The sequence below is a fragment of the Thamnophis elegans genome, chromosome 17, assembly GCF_009769535.1.
Source record: "Thamnophis elegans isolate rThaEle1 chromosome 17, rThaEle1.pri, whole genome shotgun sequence".
NCBI lineage: Eukaryota > Metazoa > Chordata > Lepidosauria > Squamata > Colubridae > Thamnophis > Thamnophis elegans.
In genome coordinates, this window is record NC_045557.1 from 6,021,809 (window position 1) to 6,049,365 (window position 27,557).

General features: G+C 45.6%; 1 protein-coding gene across 1 annotated transcript; it reads right to left on the reverse strand.

The window, feature by feature from the left end:
* Positions 1-8,279: 8,279 nt before the first annotated feature.
* HNRNPUL2 (heterogeneous nuclear ribonucleoprotein U like 2) lies at positions 8,280-24,328 on the reverse strand. Its single transcript, XM_032234291.1, is given in 29 exon segments — positions 8,280-8,503; positions 9,773-9,852; positions 11,285-11,380; positions 11,383-11,484; positions 11,604-11,643; positions 11,645-11,773; positions 12,738-12,784; positions 12,787-12,868; positions 13,544-13,617; positions 13,620-13,666; positions 15,336-15,460; positions 15,462-15,532; positions 15,535-15,571; positions 15,573-15,599; positions 15,932-15,987; positions 15,990-16,043; positions 16,182-16,272; positions 17,181-17,212; positions 17,215-17,278; positions 17,280-17,320; positions 18,356-18,429; positions 19,128-19,138; positions 19,255-19,328; positions 19,331-19,381; positions 21,257-21,312; positions 23,609-23,691; positions 23,754-23,908; positions 23,959-24,028; positions 24,030-24,328. Coding segments are annotated over 29 exon segments (2,193 nt in total). The 5' UTR covers positions 24,168-24,328; the 3' UTR covers positions 8,280-8,317.
* Positions 24,329-27,557: the final 3,229 nt, after the last annotated feature.

The following is a 27,557-nucleotide window of genomic DNA, read 5'->3' on the forward strand; positions in this document are numbered from 1 at the left end:
CCGCGCGGGCAGGCTTCGGCGCCAGCAGTCGACATGGCGGCGGCGGCGGCGAACGAGGCTATGCAGCTTCCCTTTTCCCCCCCCCCCTTCGCTTCTCCAGATATACGGCGCGCGAGAGCAGACATTTCCAAACGTGGCGAGCCGCGCTTCCGCCTTCGCCTTTCTCCATTCCCCAGGTAAGAAAAGCGAGAAAGGGAGGCAGCGCGTGGATCCAGGTGATGCCTGCCGGGGCTCTGGCATGGAACGAGTATTATTATTATTAATAATTATTATCTCTTTTATTCATTAAACATGAATGAACATTTAATATATGTCCCAAATACCATTGACTAGCACTGATGGTTGATACAGGTTGCTGCCAGCATCCTAGGTATCAACCATGTATCTTCTTAAATATGATATTCCGAGATGATGATGATGATGATGATGATGATGATGATGATGATTATTATTATTATTATACAATTGTATCACAGCGGCCAGTTGTTTCGCCGGATTTGGCATTGGTTACTAGTCGGGGCCCCACCCAGGGGGGTAATAATAATAATAATAATAATTATTATTATTATTATTCGCAACAACAGAATTGTATCACAGCAGCCAGTTGTTTCGCCAGATGTGGCCTAGGACATCGTAACGTATTTTCGTAATATGCGTGCAGATCCAAGCAGTGCGGCTTTTTGCATTTGACTGATGGTGATTTTGTCAATTTTTAACTATTTTAAATGTAATTCCAGTGCTTTTGGAATAGCACCCAGTGTACAAATTACTACTGGAATTACCACTGCTGGTTTGTGCCATAGTCGTTGAATTTCGATTTTTAAGTCCTGGTATTTTGCAATTTTTTCATATTCCTTCTCATCAACCCTGCTATCACCTGGTATTGCGATGTCTATGATTGTGACCTTATTTTTCTCAACCAGTGTGATGTCTGGTGTGTTATGCGCCAGTATTTTGTCCGTTTGTATACGGAAATCCCACAAGATCTTGACCATCTGATTTTCGGTGACTTTTTCAGGCTGATGTTCCCACCAGTTTGTTGCTGTTTAATATTATAATTTTTGCACAAATTCCAATGGATCATTTGTGCTACTGAATTGCGCTACAATTTATAATCAGTCTGCGCATTTACAGCCGCTGAGTATGTGATCAACAATTTCATCAGCTTCTTTGCAAAGTCTGCATTTAGCATCATCAGAGGATTTTCAATGTTGGCCTTAATGGCATTTGTGCGGATAGCTTGTTCTTGCGCAGCTAGGATTAGTGACTCTGTTTCTTTCTTTAATGTACCTGTTGTTAACCATAACCAAGTTTGTTTATTATTATTAATACTATTAATATATTATTAATATGGCAGCAACCCATATCAAGGATTAGCACCAGTCAATGGTATTTGTGATGCGTTTTTGAATGTTCCGTTGACTGAGTTTCATGTTTAATGAATAAAGTAAATCATGATGATGATGATGGATGGCACAATCAACCAGAGGTTTATACCAGATTTGGCTTTTTTGTCCACTTATTGAGTCCTTTCCCAAGGATCTTGGATAGGTGCATGCTTTTATTAAATAATATTAAAGATATTGTTGGAAGATGTCAGCTGTGCCAAGTCAAGCTGCTTTTGCCATTGACCGATGGGGATTTTGTCAATGCCAGATTAGTCCTCAACTTAAAAAGGTAAAGGTTCCCTTGCACATGTGCTAGTTGTTACCGACTCTAGGGGCGGTGCTCATCTCCGTTTCAAAGCCCAAGAGCCAGCGCTGTCCGAAGACGTCTCCGTGGTCCTGTGGCCGGCATGACTCAACGCCGAAGGCGCATGGAACGCTGTTCCCTTCCCACCACAGGTTGGTTTCTATTTTTCTACTTGCATTTTTTAGGTACTTTCAAACCGGCTCGGTTGGCAGAAAACTGGACAAGGAACGGGAGCTCACTCCGTTACGCGGCACTAGGGATTGGAACCACTGAACCGCCAATCTTTCCGATCGACAAGCTCAGCATCTTAGCCAGAGGCACAACAGTCATTTTGTGACCATTCCCAGTCACCACAGCACTGACGTCAGCACCATTTTTCACCCTTACGAACATCCATCGTAGCATCCCCATGACCCCAGGATCAAAATTCGGGGTCTTGGCAACTGGTTCATACTTCCGACCGTTGCTGTGTCCGAGGTCCCTTTCTCAACCTTCTGTCCAGCAAAGCCAATGGGGGAAGCCAAATTCACAACCGGTGTGACTTAACTGCAGTGATTCACTTAACTTCTGGCAAAAATTCTATGGTTCCCAAAACTAAGAAATTGGGTTTCTAAAATTGTGTTCAGCTCAAAATTGCTTCTATTAAGAGGAGAGTTCTTTAGGAAGAAAAACACAAGTATATTCCAATAATATACTTGTTTCTGCCCTGGAATCACTTGAATTCTTAATCCAGCAGGATAATTATTAACTAAAATGGCCAAATTTGGATGATCTGTGCACCAGATCCTGGAGGCTGGAAAAATAGATGATGATTTGAAAAATCAAGGTGGAAGACGGCTAGTTATCGTGGTCATCGAAAGTTGTGAAAGGACCTTACTGACTCAAATCCCACGTCCACTGAGTTATGAAGTCATAGTAATGTTTAGCAAGCACCAGTTAATTGCTCCATATTATATCTCGCGCCAGGCAATAACGTGGTTTGTTTCATGGTGGTTATGCAGAGCAGCCATCATAGTTTATAAATGTCTGTTTGCTTGCCGGGAGCAGCCAAACTTTTTATTCAGCGAATCCGGTTAAGAAAACTGTGGTTTTAGTGTTGCGAATGTTTCCTAGAGCAGTTCAACTTTTAAGATGGGTGGAGTTCAATTCCCAGAATTCCCCGGGCAGAATGATGGGGAATTATGGGGATTGGAATTCCACCCATGTTAAAGTTCCTGGGGTGAACAAACCCTAGATTGTAAGATATTGTTGCTGTCCAGCCCCCAAGTATTACTATATTCTAAGCTTTTCTTTACATAGGATAGAGGTGAAATTTTATATTTTTAATTGCCCATCTTCCACATAGAGGGACTCCAAATAAGCATTAAAAAAAACAGGAAGACACAGAATATTGGATTTGAAGAGTCATACGAAAAAGGACATTAAATGCATATATTTTCCTCAAACCCTTCCAAAATTTGGAGACTTCTATATAAGCCTTTCAATAAATGCTCCGTTAGTGAAAGCCATCAAGAACAGACACAAACTGTCGAGTCTTTTCTTCCATCCAAGCATGGATGGTTTTCTTGCAGATGTTTCATTACCAAGCTCTGGTAACACCATCAGGGCGATGAGTTAGAGGGCTGTTTATACCAGTGGTGAAATTCAATTTTTTTAAACTACCGGTTCTGTGGGCGTGCCAGGGGAAGGATACTGCAAAATCCCCATTCCCTACCACTCCTGGGGGAAGGATACTGCAAAATCCCCATTCCCACCCCACTCTGGGACCAGCCAGAGGCTGTATTGCTGGTTCTCTGAATTACTCAACATTTCCGCTACCGGTTCTCCAGAACCTGCTGAATTTCACCCCTGTTTATACTCTCTCCTATGCACCCGTGCTACCTGCTACAACATCAGCAAAGAAACAACCAACTCGAGAGCAAGGGCCCGATGAATAAGGCTTATAGTCCTTGCTTAGCGACCGTTCCGTTACAGCGTGGATGAAATAATGAACTTTGCAAGCCGTTCCATGCACTGACAACTCTACAGCAAAGGGAAAGATGAAATCCGACATTAAGAGCTGCTGGCAACCGCTTGCTTAAAGACCCAAGTTGCAGGTTCCGATGGTGGTCCACTACGTGAGAACTGCTTGTATTCACTTCCCCCTCCCCGTGGGAAGATGGGTTACGAAAAAGCACCGGATGCGAATCCCGCCCTCAAAGTAGGCGGTCCCCTCTGGTTATCAACGAAACAGGAGACTTCTTGAGAGTACCCACATTCAGATTTATTGAAAGAGGGAAGGTTTTTTCTGCTAAAATCAAAAAATTAACTTCCAGAACGGTTTTGGGTTTTGGAGACTGTGTTTCACTGGGGAGGAAGAGGAGGAGGAGGAGGAAGAGGGCCCAATGCTCCAAATGACGACACTGAAAAAGTTTAGCGGTGCAACAGAAAAAGCTAAGAGTCAAGCGAATGGCTAATTTATTCTAAAAATGGAAGGTTTTTTTTTTTTGTTTCCAACCTACAGATGCCAGAATTGTTAAGGAAAAAAGTTACAGATTGTAAACAACCACACAAAAGTTACATGTTCAATGGCAACCCCGCCCTCCCCGTGTTTTTAATTATTATTTTTATTATTTTTACTGGCCGCTTCAACGTTTCACCATTCGTAAAAAACATCTTTTTTTTCCTTTTTTTTTTTTTTTACTGCCTTCGGTTTCGCTTGAGCTTTGTGTCTACAGCAACTAAGACATACAATCATGAAAAAACACTAACAGATTTATTTATTTATTTTAAACAGGCTGAATTTTTTTTAAAGGTTTTTTTTTTTTTGGAACCGTTTTGTCTTTTTTTTTTCCTTTTTTTTAAAGTTTTTTTTTTATATAAAAATGTGCCAAATAAAGAAAGACATCTACTAAAGTTGCTAAGAACTCTTGCTTTTCTCTCTCTCTCTCTCTCGGTCTGTGGTCTAAGGGTGCAGCAGTTTTATTCATTCCCCAGTCCAGAAAGCCAGAAATCCCTTATATTAAAGGTCCCCCCTGAAAAAGACCCTTATTAAAAAAAAAACAAAAAAAACAACCCTTTCTATTTCCTAGAAAGTACAGAAGCTCACTGGGGCCTGGCGCCTGTTTCTCCCCCTTTCCCTTATCCTATGATCCAATAGGTGTAACCAAGGAACGCCTTACGGTGATCTCAGCAGCTGGCACTCTGCACATGGGCAAGGAATGCCCACAGCCAACATTTCAGAGCCCCTCCACCATTTCGAACTCACACAAGCGGTCAGCTACTGAAGTTACTCACAAGCCCGGATATTCTTCCCTGTCTCACCCACAGCATATGCTCTTCTCCGGAAGAGTAAATTTTTTCCCCCCTCGGTGGCCTTAAGTATTGAAAATACCAGTTAACTTTAGATATACAAACAGTTGTTCACACAACCACACACACATGCATGGAGATAGAGTTTTGCCTTTCCTTCCCCTCGTCCGTATCACCTTCCTTTTAAAAAAAATTTTTTTTTTAAAAATTTCCCAGGTGCCTCCCGAAGTTGCAGGATTCTGAATCTGGCTGAAATGCAGAAGAAGCATTTTTTATTTTTACATATTTTTTTTTAAATGGGGATGGAAATAAAAAGCTGCTTGCGAAGACTGGGAGAGATTTCGGGAGAATTATTCTTTAAAAAAAATTTAATAACACAAACAACCAACATTTTAAAAAAGGAAAAAGAGAACCTCACCACCCCCAACCCACCCACCTCCGAATTTAAAAAGTTTGAATTTCAAACAGTGAATCACAAGGAACTAATCTTTTAATCCTGTGGATGGGAATCAGACATAATTAGCCAAGCTGGAGACAAGCAGCACCAAGAAGCAAAAGGGGGGTATTTACACAATGGGAAAGGGGGCATCGGGAGGGCATCCAGTGACAGAAAGACCTCCAAAACCCTTTGCCAAGAGAGAAGCCAAGAAAGACAAAGTTAATTCATTAATTTGGGGGAGGGGGGGGGATAGGGAAAGAGGAGGCGACAGACAAGGAGAAGATGGAGGAAGGGAGGGAGGAAAGGAAGGAGGAAGGAAGGTGATAGGGAGGGAGGGGTAAAGGAGAGAGGGAGAGATTGAGGGAGGGTGGGAGAAGGAAGGTGAGAGGGAAACAGAAGGGAAGGGGGAAAAGGGGAGGGAGGCAAGGAAGGAAGGAGAGATGGAGGGAGGGTGGGAATGGAAGACAAAACAAGGGAACGAAAGGAGAAAAGGGGAGGGAGGGCGGGAAGGAAGGAAGGAAAATGAAGAAAAGGAAGGAAGGAAGGAAGGACTAAACGGACACCAACATTCATTTTCCAAGCCAGAAGCAGACACATCTGTCCAACCCCCTCAACGCAGACCTTCTGCCTCTCCCCACTTTATGTACACAGGCCAATCCGTTTATCAAACCCCAACCACCAGGGGATGATGGGCTTCCCCTCTCCCACCCACAGCCCTGCACTTGACAGTATTTTTTTTTTTTAAAAAAAACAAAAAAACAACACGACCCTTTCGATGCTCCCACATTTAAAGCTACACTCGGGAAGTTGAATTCAATCTGCTAGCACAGATTCCCCCACCCCCACCCCTATATACACGTCAGGTGCTAACACAACCAGGAGATCCGGCAGAAACCCTGAGAGATTTTTTTTAAGTTCCTTTCATTCCGTTATCAAAAACAAAAAAAAGCTAAAATTGGAGAAGAAAAGAGCAGGAGGAAAGGACGTAGATTCTGTACAGAGATGATCCAAAAGGGGCCTGCTAAGTCTCGTAGGAGGGGAGAGGAAAAAAAAGGGAGCTACGGGCTTCAAACGGGAGATAAACTGGCTGGTTTGCTGGGGACGGCGGGAAGGATCGGTCAGCCTGCTTGAAAATTTCGGGAGGAGGAAAACGGCGAGGGAAAAGCTTTTAAGCCTCCAGCCTGCGGTACTCAACATCTAACAGGCCACCCGGCGATTCACTGTCTGAAAACGCGGGCTGATCTTGGACAGAGCGAGGAGGAGACGGGCCAAGTTTTCACTTGGGGGTGTGCAGTACCAAACGCCGAAAGTTTTCTGATGCCCATCTTGGAAAAAATTGAATTACGTGTCGACACACCACCTCCTCCCCTCCCCAGGTTTTTAAGTCGAAAACCATCTACTTTCCCCACACACTCGTCTTCCCTGCATTGTCCCCCTGCCCCTCCTGTTTTGGTGTCCCCCCCACCCCACCCCGCCCCCAGGACAAGCTGCCCGCCTAGCCACTCTACCATGTCTTATTTTCCTATCTGATCGTAGACGGCTCTTTTTTTTTTAAGTGCTGTTCTTTTTTTTAATTCCCAGGCGAACAAACGGGGATTACAAATGTCTAACTAGGGTTCGAAATGTGGTGTTTTTTTTTTCTTGGTTTTTTTTTTCTCTTTTTTATAGAATAAGACAATATTTTTTTTTCCAACAAACTTTAAAAAAAAATTTACAATTTTCGTTTCGGTTTTCAAACTCTCCCCCTTTGCCCACCCTCTCTCTCTCTCTCTCAAACCCAGCCACCGCTTTCATCCTCCTACTCCCTCCCCCTTCCCTCCCCCCCTCCCGATTCCATGCTTGCTTCGGAGAAGTGGCAGACGTTGTTCCCCCTCTCCTTCTCTCCCTCTGTTGAGCCTGGCCTGCTTGCTTGAAGGGTGGAGGCGGCCGAGGGCTTTCACCGGTACCCTGGTAGCCGTAGTAATTCCTGTAGTATCGGTCTCTGTCTTGTAGTAGTTCTGCACTGAAAAAAAGACAAGAGTGTGAGTTAAGAGACCAACTCAAAAAGTAGCCAGGGAAAGCAAGTAGAGATAATCTCCAACATAACATTATTTGACCAAACAATGATCAAGGGAGTCCTAGACTTAGGTAAAGGTAAACATATGTGCTAGTTGTTCCCAACTCTAAGGGGCGGTGCTCATCTCCGTTTCAAAGCCGAAGAGCCAGCGCTATGCGAAGACGTCTCCGTGGTCATGTGGCTGGCATGATTCAACGCTGAAGGCGCACAGAACGCTGTTCCCTTCCACCAAAGGTGGCTCCTATTTTTCTACTTGCATTTTTTAACATGCTTTCGAACTGCTAGGTTGGCAGAAGCTGGGACAAGTTAACAGGAGCTCACTCCGTTACATGGAGCTCAGGATTCTAACCGCCAACCTTTCTGATTGACAAACTCAGCGACTGAGCCCTAGTCCTAGACCTATGGAGGCCCAAATTTCTGTTGCTAAGTGAAACATTTGTTAAATGAGTTTGCCCCATTTTTACGAACTTCTTGCCACGGTTGTTTAATAGAATCACCAAAGTTGTTCAAATTAGTCAAACTGCTCGTTCGGTGAAATCTGGCTGCCCTATGATTCTTGCTGGTCAGAAGGTCTCAAAATGGGATCACTTGATGCTGCGACCATCGTAGATGTGAGTCAATTGAGCTTGACTCGCATCTATGGGACCCCATGGTCCCGTGATCAATTGAGTTTTGATCGTGGGGCCCATGGGGTCGTAAAATGAGGCAAAGCTCACTTAACTGTCTCACTTAGCAGTGGGAATTTGGGCTCAACTGTGGTCATAATTCAGCACTGCCTGTAGTCAAATCCTTGTTGGAAGGGTTAGCGGCAACTTAAGGACTGACACACGCACAAAACATTATGGTCGTACGTCGAGGACTACTTGTAACTCTGCCCTGGAAGTATTTTTTTTTTCTTTTTTACAACCTCTTACCTCTCGGTTGTAGTCCCTGTAGTAGTCCCGGTATCTGTTGTAGTCGTAATCGCGCCGTAGAAGCGGTTGTAATCCCCTGCCTCTGTAGTTGTCGTAGAAGTTGCGATAACCCTGTGGGGTTAAAAGATGTCGGTTAGAAGCATCGATGCCCGAGCGCCACTGGGTCAGAAGCCTCAATCGTAGACCATGGCTTGCTCAAACGTCACTGCCCTGAGTTTCTAAGCACCTTCCTTAGACCATGAAAGGTACCAAGGCTTCTGTTTCCAAACTCCTTTGGCATTTGCATCCTCTAGAATAGGGGTCCCTAACCCCACCACCCACCTATGGGCATGCCAGAAACTGGAATGCCCAAAACAAGCGAAGCCCCATCTGTGGGATGCAGGCGGCACCGGAAAACACTGCCTCTCTGGCCCATGGAAAATCCTTCTCTATGGAACTGATCCCTGGAGTCCGAAAGGTTGGAGGGCTGCTGCCCTAGAACTAATTTTGGGGGGGGGGGGGGGGGGGGGGGGGGAGGGAGAGAGAATTAATGGTCTCATAATTCTTTTAAAGCTATGGTGGTGCAACGGTTAGAATGCAGAATGCAACTGCCGGGGAGTTCGATCCTGACCGGTAACTCAGCCTTCTGAGGTTGGTAAAATGAGGACCTGGATTATTGGGGGCAAGAGGCTGATTCTATAAACCGATCAAAGAGGGGATATAAATCACTGTGAAGCGGTATATAAGTCTAAGGGCTATTGCTGTCTTCTCCCTTCCTTCCTGTTGGAATACAGCATTTCAGACTAATGCTGCTCACTGCCAGCAGTTCGATCCTGACTAGCTCAAGGCCTATTGCTATTTATTGCGATTCGGCTGGCAAGGGCCGCTGTTGAACTCCCAAAGAAGACTTCTACATTCACATGTTTAAAAAACTTCCAAGAAGGTTAAAAGCAAGCAACACACACACACACCGCCGGACGATCTTCATAAGCAACAGAAAATATATATTTTTAATTTTTTTTTTAAAGAAACAGTGCTGTCTCTTTTGAAAAACACCTTTATCAATGTGGGAAAGAAAGACAGCCAGATTTGTCATTATCGGTGACATGGGAAGCATAAAAATAAATGAATTATAATAAGCAACCATAGCATTAAACACCATGGGTGCAACTGCAAAACCACCTGAACACTCAGCGGCATTGACAATTCAACACCCGTCAATTGCAAACAATTGACTGGAACAAACATATCCTGCGACGAGACCTTTAAAACCATCAAACGTCCACATCTGCCTGACCCCCGTCCTTGCGTAGGACTCGAGAGGTGGCTAGAAAGGCCAGATCCAGTCTGAACAAAGGGATGACTTGTGCGACGACCCACAAAAATAGAAGATGCACTTACGCCTCGGTTTCCAGGTTGCCCCCAGTACTGCTGCTGTCCATAGGCTCGATTGTTGTAACCCCGGCGCTGACCTCCTCCAACTGGGAAAAGCAGGAGAGAAAGTGAGAGTTAAGACTACAGTTTTGGCTGGGTGAATCCATCCAGATTTCTGATGAAGTCCGAGATCGTAGCTGAATACTGCAACGTGCTCTACATGGGGCTGCCCTTGAAGAGCATCCGGCGACTTCAGCTAGTCCAGAATGCGGCCGCGCGAGTGATTGTGGGTGCACCACGGTTCGCCCACATAACACCTATCCTCCGCGAGCTGCGCTGGCTACCTGTTGATCTCCGGGTGCGCTTCAAGGTGCTACTTACCACCCACAAAGCCCTTCATGGTAGTGGATCTGGGTACTTGAGAGACCGCCTCCTGCCAATTACCTCCTCGCGACCTATTAGATCACACAGACTAGGCCTCCTCCGAGTTCCATCCGCCAGTCAGTGTCGACTGGCAACTACGCGTAGGAGAGCCTTTTCAGTAGTAGCTCCGACCCTTTGGAACGATCTCCCCATGGAGATTCGTACCCTCACCACCGTCCAGACCTTCCGCACAGCCCTTAAGACCTGGCTATCCCGTCAGGCCTGGGGATAAAGATTGTAATCCGTCCCCACACGAATGATGAATGAATGTTGTGTTCTATTTTACTTACGTGTTGTTTTATGGTCTTACTGTCTTGTATCCCCTCCCCATAAATTGTAAGCTGCCCTGAGTCCCCTCAGGGAAAAGGGCGGCCTATAAATAATAAACCATAAACCATGAATGGGGTTTGCTGCAAATGTCCTCCCTTCTAGCGTTGATGATGTTACCCTACTTAGGTAATGAACTGTCTGTCAAGGACAAGCAAGCTCAGAGAGCATCAAGGACCCCATATGATCCTCCTCCTCCTCCTCTCCACAAACCCCTCTCCCTTTTAGCACTGATGAGGTTACTTGGTTGGGTAATGAAACGTCTGCAAGAAAGCCACCAAGATCTGAGGGCACTAAGCAACCCCACAACTGGATCCCATCATGTGAGCCCCTCCAAATTCCCCTTTGTTCTTCTCCCAAGCCAGCAGAAATGTCAGAGAAAGAAGAAAAAAAAATCAATTTATAAGTGCCAAGAAGCAAGCACGGAGCCAGGAGAACCATAATCCACGGCTCTGAAAAGCTGAATGGGTCAACTCGCCACGGGACAATACAACAAACACAAAACTAAATTAATTTCAAGAAATAATAACTGGACAAAACAATTAAAGCAGTGTTGAGTTGCCCTGCAGTAACTTGGCCTTCCCTAGACCAGTGTTTCTCAACCTTGGCAACCTGAAGATGTCTGGACTTCAACTCCCAGAATTCCCCAGCCAGTTGCCAAGGTTGAGAAACACTGCCCTAGACATTCTTGAAAGGTGCCCAGGATTCTTCCGAAGATCTGAACAAGCTCCGAGCCACTCAGCCAACCGAGGAGAAACCCTCCCCGCAGCCTGTCTTGCCCCGCCTCACCGTATCCCTGGCCGCGGTTGCGATTCTGGCGGTTGCGTTTGTTCCGGTTGTTCCGACGGTTCGTCCGTTTCTCGGAGGGTGGGAGGAGCTTCCGGCCTCTTCCTTGTACTTAGTGACCAGAGGCTGGGCTTCTTCTTTCGCCAACTCTTGAAAGAGGACTTCGTCGATGTAGTCACATTTGTCCGGAAGGGAGAAGTTGGCTGGGATGGAGGGATGCAGAAGACCAAAGAGATGAGAAGGTCCCCCAGCCTTAATCCCCCCCGCAAAAAAAATGAATGTCCCACCCCGCACCAAGTCTGGGCTTTTGAACGGGCCGTACCTTTCATTTCCAGCATCACCGATTCCGGCACGTTCTCCCCCTTCGGCTTTCTCCCTCTGCTGCAGCCTGTCCACCCAATCTTCCTCGTTGGGCACTAGCACCACCACTTTGCGAAGGAAGCCTTTGAAAGGCAGCAGTTTCCTCCGCTGGCCAGAATTGTAGACGTTGCACTAGGGAGGGAGGGGGGGGGAAAGGGGCTTCAGAAAGGCCGAGGTGGCCTCCCCAGGGAAAGCAGCCGTGTCACCTGGACCGCACACAACGAAGCACCTCCAGAGATGCTGAGGAACAGCTCCCATGGTGGGCGTGGGGGGTTAGAATGCAGCACTGTAGGCCCAGCCAGGAGTTTGATCAAGGTTGATTCAGCCTTCCCGTCCTTCTAATGTGAGTAAATGAGGACCCAGATTGTTGGGGGCAAGAGGCTGGACTCTGTAAACCGCTTAGGAGGCACAGCGTTTGCTTAAAACTGGCTCAAAGACGTAAAACCGGGTCAGTCACATCCTTGAGCCATTTTACGACCCTAATAGCAATAGCAATAGCAGTTAGACTTATATACCGCTTCGTAGGGCTTTCAGCCCTCTCTAAGCTGTTTACAGAGTCAGCATATTGCCCCCAACAACAATCTGGGTCCTCATTTTACCCACCTCAGAAGGATGGAAGGCTGAGTCAACCTTGAGCCGGTGAGATTTGAACCGCCGAACTGCAGCTAACAGTCAGCTGAAGTGGCCTGCAGTACTGCACCCTAACCACTGCGCCACCTTGGCTCTTGTAAGAGACAGGCTCCTATAAGGCCATAACTTGAGGACTACCTAGACAATAATCATTTGGCTTTTGAAGCTGCCTGCGTCTCTCTAGCAAAAGAACACCAACAATTAAAAAAAACAAGTAGTGTGAAGTCAAAATTTACCCACTTGTGAGTTCACACAGGAGGCTAGATCATAGGATGGCAGGCGTGGCTTAGCTTAGCATTTATTTGAGCCATGCCAAATGTGGGTCTGTTCAAGAAACCAGGATAAAAACAAAGAAGTGTTTGGTTATTTGTTATGTGTAACCGAGCTGCAGGGGTCAAAAAAATTGCACCGTCACTTTTGCTGGTTCAGAATCTCTTGTGGAGGTGAGAAACAAAAATAAGATTACCTGATCAAGAATAAAATTTCTCTTTGTCCGGGGTGCGATCTGGACAGTTTGCTCACGCAACGGGCAGCTTGCTGGAGCAGCGAATCGCAAGCTTCGATAGGCAGCGGCTCTTCAACCATGGGGCCTTTTGTCTGGCAAGGAAATTGGGGAGGGGGGGGTGGGAGAGCAGAAAGATTAAAGGAGGGAGAAACCCCCCACATTTGAGAAAAGGTCAGGGGAGGGGTCAAATCAGGAGCAGTTCCTGCTCAAAATTTTGGATGTTACGTATCACCAGATCGGATTGGGTTTATTTGATGAAGGTCAGAAGGATGAGAGGCCTATGGGACATCTCCTGTCAGTTAACCGTAATTTCCTTAATTGCTCTTCATCCTCGACTTACAACAGTTTATTTAGTGACCGATCAAAGTTACGGCACTGGAAAAAAGTGACTTTTTTTCCCGACCCCTGCACCATCCTCATGGTCACATAGATCAAAATCCAGATGCTCAGCAACTGGTTCATATTTATGACGGATGCAGTGTTAACGGGGGGGGGAGGGGGGTGTTGTCACGTGATCCCCTTTTGCGACCTTCGGACACATAAAAGTCAACAGGGAAGCCAGATTCGCTTAACAACCGCGTTGCTAACTCAACTGCAGGGATGCCCTTAACAACCGCAGCAAGAAAGGTTGTAAAACGGGGCAAAAGTGGCAGTTAACAACTGTCTCGCTTAACAGTGGAAATCTGGAGCTCAATTGTGGTCCGAACTCCTGGCAGCTGCTAGTTAGGGGCACCCGTCTTTTTTTTCTTTCTTTCTTTTATTTTAACCTTCATTTGGTACAGGATGTTGTCGGTTCCCAAGACGTTGAAACGCTTGTCCTGATTCTCCTGGGTGTGCTTCTGGGCCAAAACGTTTTCCCACATCCTGGTAGCCCAAACCATCAGTAGAACCTGGTTCAGGAAGACGAGAGAGAGAGAGAGAGAGAGAGTAAGCAACGCCGTCCATCCGAGGCCTCTGCAGGAGGAGGAGCTGCCAAAACGCTATTAAGATTACGGGGATACCTTCAATACCTCTCTCCGAAGGAAAAAAAAGATAAAAGGGAAACTAAGGTAACGGTAGCCAGAAATATTTGCTGCCTTTAACCAATCCATTAGCAGAGAGATGCACTCAAGGAGAGCTTTGCGCTGCCGAAAAAGCTGCTGGCCCCTGAATGCCCATTAAGAATAGCAGCGGTTTGCCTATTGTGAGGTATCCCGAGGACTGGTAGCATGCCTGGCTTTTAAAAGAGGTCTGCAGTGATTCCGCTCATGTGGCTGTCAGTGGCTGCTAGTCACTAATGACTTTTTTCCTCAAGGCCTTTAGAAGCAGAGGGCGGAAGCCTCAACTGTTTTGGGGTGCTTTTGTGGTCTTCTCGGGGGGCACTGATGAGTGGCCACTGTGGGAATCAAAGCTCTAACAAACCAGGGTAGCATTTCCGTTCTTTGCTTAGAGAATTAAGAGATCTTAGAATTGTGCAGTCCTTGGTGTTTCTGAAGTAACAGAGTTGGAAGGGAGCTTGGAGGTCATCCAGTCCAACCCCTTGCTCATGCAGGAGACCTGTACTTGGGATTTGAACTGCCATCCTTGTTGTTGCTTGCAAAAGTTTCATGAGCCAACTAGGTAACCCCATCATCCCGACAAAGCAAGCCATCTGTATATAAAGAGATACTAAACCCATTCCCTCCTAACACGGATGATGTTACTTAGCTGGGTCATGAAATGTCTGCAGAAAACCACCAGGCAACAGAGAGCACCAAGGATTCTACGGTTTCAAAATCTGAGCTACAAATATTCTCTTCTATTGGTACAGTTCTGAAATTTCCAAATGTATTTCTAATTTGTCTCCTTTGAATGGCACTGAGAACAAACCCCACTGCCTTCTAGCACTGATGATGTTACCTAGTTGGTCATGAAATGTCTGCAAGCAAACCACCAAGCTCAGAAAGCACTACAGACCCCACAATTCAACCCTGAGCTACAAATATCGGTACTCCGAAGGGAAAAAGAAAACAAAAAGTTTCTGGAGCTTGAGGTTCAAGACACAGCTTCTCCCTTTTGGAAACTCCCCATTCCTTGCCATTGATTAAACAGAGGACACAGAGCAATGCTCACACCAACGTGAAAGAGGGAGGATGCCCAGGGGCAGGGATCTTCACAATGTGGCAACTTTTTAAGACTTGAGGACTTCAAATCCCAGAATTCCTCAGCCGGGCTGGGTTTTTTTTTTTTTAATTCCGGGAGTTGAAGTCTGCCAGTTTTAAAGTTGCCAAGTTCGGAGGACCGCCCTGCCCAAGGAGAAAAAAATTATTTGTATCCGACTAAAAAATGGGAAATACACGTCCTGTATTGCCTTCCTGACCTATAACTTCATCAGGCAACTTCCCTAAAGCAGGTTCTTACCGACCAATAAGATACGCAAACCGATGTTAGGGATCGGATTTAAACGACAACCTTTTTGCAGCTGCAACTGCAGTGCGAACACAACTGCCAGCTGATCCCCCCCAAGACTGAAGCCATCTAACAGGCTGTTTATAGGAAGGGGTGGGAGGAAAGGGAGCGAAACAAAGAAACTTAGGCTACCTCACATTTGCAGGAGCTTTGGGGGTGCCGGGTGTGCGCACACGCTCCTCAACAGGGACAGCGTGAATGAACAGTAGCCTTCAGGAACCGGGAAAAAGGGGCTCGTCCTTCTGGCCGAAGTTGAGCCTCCACGGCGCAATTCTTGCACAGGATGCTGGGGCAGGAGGGCCTTGTCCCCCAGCAATTCTTGTTGATTGGAAGGCCACGCCCAGGTCCTCTCCATTCTTGGAGAAGGACCAGCTCCACCTCTTCACTTTCGAAGTTCTGCAAGGCAGGAGACAGAAGGTGTGAAGCGGGGGGGGGGGGGAGGTATCGGTCCTGCGGGGGTTTGGGACGGGGAATGGGGCGGCGGCAAATCGAGCAGAACCGGCAGTGCTTTGCTGAGCGGCCAGCAAACCAGGCGGACAGATGGGGCCGTTCTAAGGAGATTAGAGCAAAGGCTGAAGATGGCATTTAAAATCAGGCAGGTTTCTTGAATGAGGACCGGATCAAGGAACAGAGCAAAGTTTGCTTGTGCAGCCCTGGTTCGTGCCCCAAACGGGGGGTTTCTCCAGAGACACACCCCCCCCAAATCAAGTTTCTTGCACGGCACTTACAGCAAAGCAACTGATCACGTCCTGCTCCCCAAAGGTCTGGCCAAATTCTTCAAATGCCCATTTTCAGCCTTCAGCCCTCTTCCATCGTAGCCGTAAGAAAACTCATCCTCACCTAGGAGACAGCATATGCTTACTCAGGAGGGTGCTGTGGGTACCACCCCCCCAAAAAAATTCCTGGTTCCCCCTCACTACTAACCCAGGAAGGATCAGCTGAGCTGTCCTGGAAGGTTACTTTAGAAGGGCGACTTACCTAGCTGGGAACGAGAGAGATCGACAGACCATCCGACCCGAAGTAGGTGAGTCTCTGTGCAGCCTTCCTTGAGTGGCAGGTTTTGTATCACCTAAGACAGGTGAAGGGAAAAGGCCAAAACAACACCAGGTGGGAAATGGGCCTAGAGAAGATGTGAATCTCCCTTCCTGGCCAATTTCCCTACTTCTACAAGACTTGATTTTGATTTTTAAAAAGTGCCCTGTGAACAGAAGTTTAAGCAACTTGGCTTCCTGGTCAATTTATTTGTAACGCAGATAATCCTCGGCTTACCAACATTTTTACCAACCATTCAAAGTTACAGTGGCACCCGAGAAAAGTGACTTACCACCCGTCCTCGCACTTACGTGTGAAGATTGCCATTTGCAAATCTTCTCAGCTGGTGTCTTGACAAGCAAAGTCAATAGCTTAACGGCATGACTCACTTAACAATGCAGTGATTTGCTTAGTAACTGCCAAAAAGGTTGGAAAATCAACTCACTTAACAACCGCCAGCAATGAAAATTCTGATCCCGTTTGTGGTCGTAAGTGGAGGACTACCCATTCCAAATGCTGCTGCTTTATGCCCATTATCCAAATCTTTCAAGCAACTGTAAATCTGTTTTTTTCCTACCAATTTTCAGCCTTTTCCCTAAGGATGACGCATCATCATTATCACCATTTAACGACCCCATAATCCTTTGCTGGGTGGAGTCGGGAGCAACTGAATGGAGCAGAGTGTTTTAATGGCCGGATGCCTTTCCTGTCGCCAATGCAGAGTTTTATGCAGCAAATCTATTGTCATCGTGCCCAGAGAGAGAGAAATATCTGACTCTACTTAGGATCGAATTCATAGCCTCCGGATTGTGAGGCAAGAGCTCCACCTGTAAGCACCACTCCTAGTGAAGAAACATCCTGCCACGTAAATTAAATGGGAGTGTACCCCCAATTGGCCCAACCTGCGACCCAAAACTGTAAAGTGCAGACTGCCAGCCTCCTCACCTTCGCCTCGAAGCAGACTTTGCCCCCTTTCACCCGTGTGTGCTTCTCGCCCCAGACCAGAGATTGGGGAATTTCTCCGAAAACAGGGGCTGCCCTCCTATAGCGGTCCTTGGTGGCTTTGAAGTGGAGATCGCATGTATCTGGGTGAGAAACGGAAGCGGGATACGATGAAAACCAGAGTTTCGGCTAACTCCGCGCCAAGCAAAAATAAGAGTTGAGGCCTGCAATTGTTTTACTACATCGTTTTTTGTTTTTTTCTTGTGGAATCAGAAGCGGGAGATTAAATATTAAAAAAAAACCCATTTTGTTCAGCAAGAACAAATTCCGCTGATTTCACAGAATTATACGTCGATGAGGAATAAAGCTGCAGGCTCGCTTATGCATCGGATGATTGAAGCGAGGATTGGTTTTGACTTCTGCTCAAGGGGGCCACTAAAATAAAACCGCAGATCTTTCAGGTTTCAATTACCCGTTTCCCTGAAAATAAGACCTCCCAGGGATAATAAACCCAATCGGGGCTTTTGAGTGCATGCGGTTAAAATAAGCCCTCCCCTGAAATATTGCAGCACAGCAGCAAGCCATGAGGTGACCGTACTCCTTCACCTCAAAAATAAGAGGACCTCCCAGAAAATAGGCGAGGGCTTATTTCAGGGGTCAAAAGAAAATAAGGTCCTGTCTTATAATATAGCTAGAATAATACAGGTGCAAAACTGGAAGGACAATAACATGCCAACAGAGGAAAATTGTGATAAGGAAAGTTATAGTGTGCAGAAATGGACAGACTCACCAAAGAAATAAAAGGAAGAAACAGAATATTATATGGTATATATGGAGTGGTACAAATTAGAGGATAGGTGTAAAGCTTAAGGAAAGACTAATGAAGAAGATGAGGGAATTAGAAATTAGCAATGTATATGTAGAGATGAAACATTGTGGGAATGTTGTACAAAGAAAATTGTAAAAAAAATTCTTTTTAAAAAAACTGTTTAATAAAAATATTTTTTAAAAAAGAAAGAAGATACTGTCTTATTTTCGGGGAAACAAGGTATCTTCTTCAGGCCACCGGTGCACCCTTGATCAGCATGGAGAGTTCACCTGGTGGTCTGGAGTTATGCATATTTCCTCTTGCATGGTATCTTTGCCCCTAGAGACATGCGCGCAGAATCGATACGTACATGTGTCCAGAATCACGAGAGTCTCGTCATCCTCTGTCTTGGCCTCCTCTTCTGGAGGCGGTGGAGACTTAGATCTGTATTGAAAAGCACAACCGAGAAAACCATCTTTAAAATTCACCGTCACCCCCCCCCCCCAAAAAAACAAGGTGTGTAAAAAGAAAGCAACCTTCTGCTCTCCCCCCCCCCCCAGGTTCTGGCTTCTGTTCTTTGGAATACAGGTAGTCCTTGACTTATGACCCACAATGCATTCCAAAATTTCTGTTGCTAGGTGAGGCGCTTGTTAAAGTGAATGTTGCCCCGTTTTTAAGTCAAGGACCACCTGTACCCCACAGGCCAAAATAAGAAAACTGCTCACCAAAGAGCTTCCACAAACTAAAGCCAGCTTCAACCCGGGTCTGCTTGGTTCCACATTCCAAAATCCCAATCACTATGATATAGTGTATTCTGTCATCATCTTTTAACGACCCCCCAAATCCCTTGCAGGGTGGAGTCTGGGTAACTGAATGGAGCTGAGTGTTTACTGCTGGATGCCTTCCTGTCGCCAATGCAGAGTTTTATTCAGATGATCTATTCTCATTGTGCGAAATCGAGAGAAATGTCTTCCTCTACTTAGGATTGAACTCACAGCCTCCTGATTGTGAGGCGAGAGCTCCACCTCTAGGCCACTGCACCACTCCACAATACAATGTATTCTGTGTTCCACAGAAAGGTGAGAACCAGCCACTCACTCACTCACCCTCTGGTACAACAATCGCTATCAATGGTTGCAAACCTTTGATGATGCTTTTTGTTCTGCTTCTAAGTCACTAAAACCTGCCCGCCAAATTCTCTGTTGCGCTTCTGTTTCGCTCCTCTGGCATCGCGGATTAAATTCCCAGCCCAAACCATCCGTAGCTCACCGCTGTTATAAGCTTCTCTCGAAACTCAAAATAAGCACGACCGTGCTCTTCCTTCTCATCGCGCTGTCTTTGAGGCCGTGGCGTTCACCGTCCGGCCCAGCCTGTTTTGCCTTCTCATCCTCATTTCCTGGGAAGAGGCAGATTTTGTTGGAAGAAGGGGAAAAAAAACATAGAGAAAACACGTAAGTCCTTTTGACCATTTCAAATATAGAATATAACCCTCACCTGGTGATTAAGACTCTTGAGTAGCACAAATCCCTTGTGCCCAATAAATAAATAATTACGAACAAGCCTCGCATCACGTCTGTCTACTTTGGGTGCCTATCACTCAATGCAATTGCAGGAAATCAAATGGCATGTTTCATTTTCCACTTCGGAGTTCTGCCTTTCTATAATTCTCTCAGAGGAAGGCCTTTTAACATCTGCATGATTGATAATGTATGTACATTATCCCTTATTCATACTTTCTGGAAAAGCCTCCACATTTTAAAGACTAATGTGGATGCTTATATATTACAAAAGCTTTCTGAATGCAGAAAATCAATCTTGTGTAGATTAAAATCCCCCAAGACTTTATCCCATATGTACAATCTAAACTTCAACAGGCCTGTGCAGTTAGCTATGCAATTCATTATGTCATTAGTATGCTTCCTGCAGATAACTGTGAAATTTTATTTCAAGTTCTGTAATTAGCCAAGTCCTCACTGGGTCTGGAGACCAACGATTTTACGAACTAAAGGACGAGCAGCTTAAAAAAAATAAACAGCTAGAAAAAACTGATTAAATATTATATTTGGGACTTGCTATTTATTAAATCTCAACAGAGCACAAGAAGCACTTCAGTTGCTTGCAAAAGACCCTAGCCAATGCATCAGACGTGTAGTGAAAACTGATATATCGCCTCACACATTGTTAGAGCGTGATAATTAAAATATGCACTGCATTCCAAGACCAAATCTTACTGCCTTATTTAAACGTTTATACTGCTCATATGACCATCGCCCTCAAAGCAAAAAGGAGGAATAATACAGAGAGGGCTGTTGGGAATGTAAAGAAAATGTTCTAGCCTATAAGGTTAAAACCCCAAGACATATTTTAAGTATTTTCTTGCAACTAGCAAGGAAGGATAGAGCAACTGTTCAGGCAATTCGAGACTTCTTATCTACAAGCACATAAATTGAAATTGTAACAATTCTTCTTTAATTATAATGATTCATACAGTATCATCAGGATTATTCAAGGATACTCAACCTTATTCCAAACAAATTGTAGAGCACATTCTATCCTTAAATTTCTTTAGTTTTATTAATACCTATGATGTTTATGAATGATTTCTGTAGATATTTGTTTGTTTACATTGAGTTTTTGTTTTAACTTATTGTACTCCATCCAGCGTCTGCCAACAAGGAGGAATATTATAGATTTTACTCACACCTCAAATTCAGATAGTTTTAACCCACCCCATGACCTTCTTTAAGGTGTGATATTATACAATTATGCCCTTTTAACTTAATTGAGAAAGAAAGGTAAAATATGTTTCAAATCAAGACCATCCAAGGCAACTGATGCTACCCAGGGATTCTGGAATTTATCTAGAGATTCTGGGATTCCCTAATAATGGGAGAGGGGCACTAACCAGTTGATGGGGATCACACTTTGTGACAAACCAATATCGAAAACTGTGCTTCACAACATATTTCACACAAATCTATTCCATGCATATCCTATCAAAGCAATTTCCTGCAAAATAAAAAATAGGAGCAGTCCTAAGGAATCCTATCTTTAGCCCCCCCCTCAAAAAAATAAAGTTATGCTGTATAGATTATTCTGCTACAACTGCTTTTAAGGATGCAAAACAACAAACAAACTAACAAACACCGCAACAGCATTAGTACATTTGTAGAGGAAGACTTCCATAGACCAATGTCCCTGATTTCAAACATTGTTTCTATTTACAAAAAAACAATAGTTGGCAAAAATCAACTACTATTTTTCTAGTCACCAACTAGAGCCTTCAATTTCAGTTGAATCACATAACCCTGATGATCTTTCGGCAAGCTAGAGGACAGGGTCATTTGGGTCACGATTTTGCTGGTTATGCCCTTGAAAGCGTGTGGATGCTGCAACATGGGTCCCAAGTGCCAGGATCCATTTTTCGGGGCCGTCATAACTTCAAATGGTCACTAAACACAACCATTGTGCCTAGAGAACTATGTCTAGTCTTTTAAGTATGCCCAATACCCTTTGGCTGCTTCTAACCAATACGTCCCTCTCTCTCACCCCAACCCACCTCACTGAGCAATTGTGGTGGGAAAAAAACAGGGAAAGGAATTTGTCTTACCTATGTTTGCTGCCTCGAGTTATTTTATAAAGTGATTAAAGGCAGGATAAAAAATCAAGAAAGGAGGAAAGCAAATTGATGCCCAATTCTCTGCCTGCTCACTGTGGGAAGCCAAATAGCAAATAAATAATATACAAGCAGACAGGTAAATAAATAAAACTGTAGCCCAATTCTTGCTAACTCACTGCCAGAAGCCAAAAATCAAACGAACAAACTAACCAACCGACAGATAAATAAATAAAAATGAGAGCCAATTCTTAACCTGCTTAGTACCAAAAGCACCCTCTAGGGATTATTACCAAGGACCTCAAAAGCCCACCAGCTATGCCATTACCATATTTCCAACAAAACAAGCCTCTTCATTGAAGAAGAAGAGGGGGGGAGGGGGATTTGCGGGATTTCTCCAAATGCCACACAATACGGCCATTTGGATGTTTGCAAGGTGGCCAGGACACACAGATGCTGCCCACCTCCCACTGATCTCACAAGGAGCCCATCCATAACCAGGGACTCCTCCAAGCCTCTGCAGCAGCCAGAAGGGAGAAGAGAGAGAGAACGAGGCACCAACAGGTTGTTATTATTATTATACAATCCATAAAGACCAAAAAAAGCGAGGCCAGCTGACACCCAGCTTGCTGAGGATGGGTCCTTGGGAAGAAAAAAGAGAAGCCGAGTGGGCTGGGGAGGTGGGAGCTGCAGGGCTAGGGGAGAATGAATAAAGGGGCACCTGGTGGGGAGGATTATCGGTCTCTCTATCTCATTAAATATTAATTCTCGTAATTCTGGTGTCTAATGGTGTATACCAACCCAGAATGTGGCTGTGATATTACTATTTATGCCTTTTATTTTCTTTATTTCCCCCATTTTATTTGAGGTATTGTTATTATCGATAGCATTATCCTTGTTATTAGGGTTCATCGTACAGTCAAGCCAGATGTTCAGACTGATTGGCATATTTTTTCCCCGGCCTCTCCTTCCCAAGGACCCAAAAGGCAGATGTGGATTGTCTGAAGGGGTTACGAATATCCTCACAGGATGTCAGCTTTATTTATCTATTCTAATTATTTAATTACAATCCACACACCACACTCCGCCCACTGTTCAGCCTGGATTCATCATCATATTTTTATTTTATATTATTAATATTATATTATTATTTAATCTTCAATTTGATTCAAACCCGGGACTGTTAAAAAACTTCACAGTTCAAGTCCTAACCCAAAAGTTTTAAGATATCTGATTATTATTATCTTTTATTCATTATTTATTATCATCATCAATCATTATTGTTGTTGTTGTTGATTAATCTTTGATTCACAGTCTTAGGGTAACTTAGTATTATCTCTTTTATTTATTTACTTATTATTATATTATCATCATCATTGAATTTAATCTCATTTCGATTCAGTCCAGGAGAGGTAAAAACATAACTATTCCAGTGCTAACCAAGGACCTAAGAGCTGTTAAAAGTAACATGCCTAAATATATAGGCAGTTCCAATTAAGGTGGGTTATTATTATTATTTTTCGCAAAGTCAAAATATTCAGGTCTAAGAGGTTCAAAATTTCCATATATCCTCACCCTCACCCACCCACCCTTCTTTGATGCCTTGCAATTACCCTGGGAGCTTCTGCCCCTGGGGCCAATCCCTTGTGTGCCTCTTGGCCCCAATAAAGCATTCAATTCAATTCCTCCCCATCCCCCAATAAGGATGGGGGGAGGGGTTAAGAAAAGAAAAGAAAAAGAAAGAAGACAAACTAGAAGGGAATCAAGAAGAAAATGGAAAGAAAGAAGGTAAGAAAGAAAGAAAAAGGAGAGAATGAAAAAGGAAAATGGAAAAGGGAGGGAGAAGGAAGGAAGAAGGAAAGAAAAAGAAAAAAAGAAGGTAGGAAGGCAAAATGGAAGGGCAAACAGAAAGGAAAATGAAAAAGGGAGAAGGAAGGAAGGAAAGAAAGAAAAGAAAAAAGACGGAGGGAGACTCAGCCACCATCACCGCCACACCGCCATCCTTACTTCCTGGTCGCCGCCCTGCTCGGCTCTCCTCCCGCCGAACCACCCGCCGCCGCCGCCGCCGCCGCCGGCTCCCCCGAGGCCTCCTCGCTGGCTTCCGCGGCCGGCTGGGCGCCGTTGACCCCTCGGGCTGCGCGGGGCCTTCCGCGGGCTCGGTTTGGGGCCTGCTCGCCGCCGGACGCCGCGCCCGCCGCCGCCGCCTGGCCGCGGACGCCGCCTCAGGCTGCTGCGGGGGCTGCTCCTCCTCGTCGGCCAGCAGCGCCTCCTCGTCTTCCTCCTCCTCGTCTTCCTCCTCTTCTTCCTCTTCCTCCCTCCTCCTCTTCCTCCTCCTCGTCGTCGTCGTCCCCCTCAACCCCCAAGCGGGCCCTGGTCAGGCTCTGCCCGCCGCCTCCCGCCCGCCCCGGGCTCGGCGCCCGCTTCTTTCAGGCCCGGCGGCCAGCATCTCGGCGTCGAGAGCCTCCTGGAGCCGCTGGACCAGGTCGAGTTTGAGGCCTCGCGAATCCAGGCCCCGCCGCCCGAGCTCGGCCCGCAGCTCCGTCACCTTCAGCCGCTTCACGTCCATGGCGCGCGCGCTCCGCGGATGAGGGAAGGGGGGCGGGGCGCGCTCCCCGACGCCAACGCGCCTGCGCGGGCAGCACTGCCGCCGCGCGCCAGGCAGGAGGACCCGCGCCGCCCGGCGGCTACACCCTTTGCGCAGCGAGGAGAGAGAGAGGGCGGGGGGGAGAAAATACCACGTCTGCGCCTGCGCGAGCTCTTCCCCCCCCCGCCCTCCCGCCTCTTTTTTCTTTTCTTTTCTCTGGCGCGCGCGAAGCTGCGGGAGGCTAATGCGCAAGCGCGGACGGTGGGGGGGGAGGTTGAAGGGGGGGAAGCGAGCGAGCGAATGGAGTGAGAGGAAAGGCCGGCCGAGGAAAGAAAATGGGGCGCGCGCGAAGGGGAGGAGGAGGATGCGCAAGCGCGGATGGGCGGGGGGAGGTGGTTGAGGCGAGCGAGCGAATGGGAGTGAGAGGAAAGGCCCGGCCGAGGAAAGAAAAAAGGGTCGCCCGCGCAAGCCGCGCGCCTCTATGCCCGATACGCGCATGCGCGGGAAACCCCGCTTTTTCTTTTTTGAAAAAAAGAATTTCCCCCTTTTCTGTCACGTTTCGACTTTTAAACGGAGGGGGCCGATTTCTTTTTCTTTCCCTCTCTCCCCTCCCTGTTCGCTAATATAATAAATAAGAATATCGTCTCTTTGAAAAGGCAACCGTCGCGGGAAATGTCTTTCCGCTCGTGGTGTGTTTTTTGAAAGGCTTGGCTCGCTTCTTTTTTTTTTAAAAAGCTCTGGCGCATGCGCGCTGGGGACTCCGGGCGCGCGCGGGGCCCTGCGTCGTGTCTATTTGAGCGGGCGTCAGGCAACTGGAGGGAAAGAACCAGGCCGAGCTTTCTGATTGGCTGCGGCTCCGCCCAATCCGAGGAATAGAGAGGTGTTGGGTCTCCTGTTTGATTTTTTTTTTTAAAAAAGGTCCAACCAGACTCCTGCGTTGATTGGATGAAACGGTTTCTCTTCTTCTTTTTATTTAAATTAGAGGTGCCGCCATCTTCCAACACCGCCCCCCCCCCCCCGAAATAATATCTCATTAAAAGACAAATATAAAAATGAGTTATTTTATTTTTTTTTTCCTTGGACAGGTGCAGTTTTCAACTCATGCCTTCTACGCCATGGGGGGAAACAAACAAAGCAGCTTCCTTGTTACTTGCTTGGCCCTCTTTAGCAGAAATAAAAGCCTCATCTTGGAGAATCTTTTATTTAAATCCTCAATTAAAGAGAGTTGCACGTTTCATGCGCATCATTTATTTTAATACATTAAAAATTAATGTACATCATGCACATCTTTGCATATGCATGTTCCAAGAAGGCTAAAACAATAAAAAATGCCATTCAAGGAAACCAGTCAAGTCACTAAAACCTCCTTTTTATCCTATTTTGGCTCAAGAAACTCACTATAATGAAATTAAATCTTGGAACCTTGACTTTCCAAAGGATGGACAGACAGAAAATTAGATTTGATTTCCAATTTCACTGGCTATTTTTGAAGCTTTTTCTCTGCAGTTCAGATTTACGCCTGCAAATATAGCTGTGAGAGCTATTCTTGTTCCTATAATTATGCACCCATTTCTTTGACAAATGTATATAAACGCCTGTCCTGTACACGTTCTGATGTCACTGTAGTTTGCATCAGATATCTATAGAATAGAATAAGAAAATAAGAAATGAATTTAATTCTTTATTGGCCAAGTGTGATTGGACCCACAAGGAATTTGTCTTTGGTGCATATGCTCTCTGTACATAAAATACAAGTTATTATACACTTCATGATAGTCATAGGATCCAAATAAGCAATCAGGAAACAATCAATATCAGTATTAATGATAAGGATGCAAGCAGCAAAGTTTGGGAGGCGATGATAGAACGATGAGAAGACGAATAGTAATAGAAGTAGTGCATGCAGCCTTAATGAATAGTTTGATAGTGTTGAGAGAATTATTTGTTTAGCAGAATGACAGAGGGAAAAAAACTGTCACTATATCTAGTTGTCTTGGTGTGCAGTGCCCTATAGTGTCGTTTTGAGGGTAGGAGTTGAAACAATTTGTGTCCAGGATGCGAGGGGGTCTCTAAATATTTTCACAGCCCTCTTTTTGACTCGTGCAGTGTGCAGGTCCTCAATGGAAGGCAGGTGGTAGTAATTGGTTTTTTCCTGCAGTTCTAATCATCCTCTGAAGTCTCCGTCTGTCTTGTTGGGTTGCAGAACCAAACCGGGACAGTTATAGAGGTGCAGATGACAGACTCAATTGTTGCAGAAAATGACAGGCTTTAGACTTCTCAGGATACAGGAAAAGTTTATTTGGCAGCCAGGTTCAGAAAGCGAGCCCATGGCTTAGCATTGCAAGTTCTGAACAACCTTCATTATCCAAGCACGCATTCTTATACATTTCTCAAAAGCATTGCAACACGGAAACACTTAACACATTTCTTACTGCTTTACAATAATTCCTCTGTTTTAGGTAATTGTTTTTCTAACCTGCTTTACTATTGTAAGAGGTTAGAACTCACCCCTCTCCTCGGAAAATGAAATATTTTAGGAAATATTAAAAAAGGCAGAATATTATATTTCCCCGGATGAGAAAAGGAGAAACATGTTTTAAGGACAAGACAGCTCCCTGCAGCTTCCTTTCCTTTGTCAATGGACCATAAGGCCTGAGCCATCTATTCTACATAACAAAGGTCTACCTACTTTAGGGAGAGAAGTAATAGGAATCCCAAAGCCCTTTCGTTGCATTATCACCCAGCAACAGCTCAACCAAGCTTGGGACTCAAAAGACAGAGAGGGCATAAAACCAGGGACTTTCAGCATCTCTGCTCTTTTTCTTCTTCACCCAACATCTAGAAGCATCTGATCCCGAGGTGGCCGCAGTGGTTAGGGTGCAGTACTGCAGGCCACTTCAGCTGACTGTTATCTGCAGTTTAGCGGTTCAAATCTCACCGGCTCAAGGTTGACTCAGCCTTCCATCCTTCCGAGGTGGGTGAAATGAGGACCCAGACCGTGGGGGTGATATGCTGACTCTGTAAACCACTTAGAGAGGGCTGAAAGCCTATGAAGCAGTATATAAGTCATGTAAATTTAATAAATATATGATACCATTTTAACAGCTACTTTGATTAGTGCTGTGGCCCAGCAGGAGCCGTTGGAGCTGCCACCAGACTCCGACAGCGAGGGACCCTATGAGTTGGCTCTGGAGGTTGTGGAGGACCCTGGACAGGGTTCCGACTCCGAGTAGGGTGCAGAGAGGCTGGCCCTGAGCCTTGGATCAGTGGGGAGGAGACAAGGGAGTGTGATCCGGACGTCATTGATGATTTTGCTTCTAGATGCATCTATACTCCTTTTCCAGAAATGTTATTGAGTATCATGGACTTGAA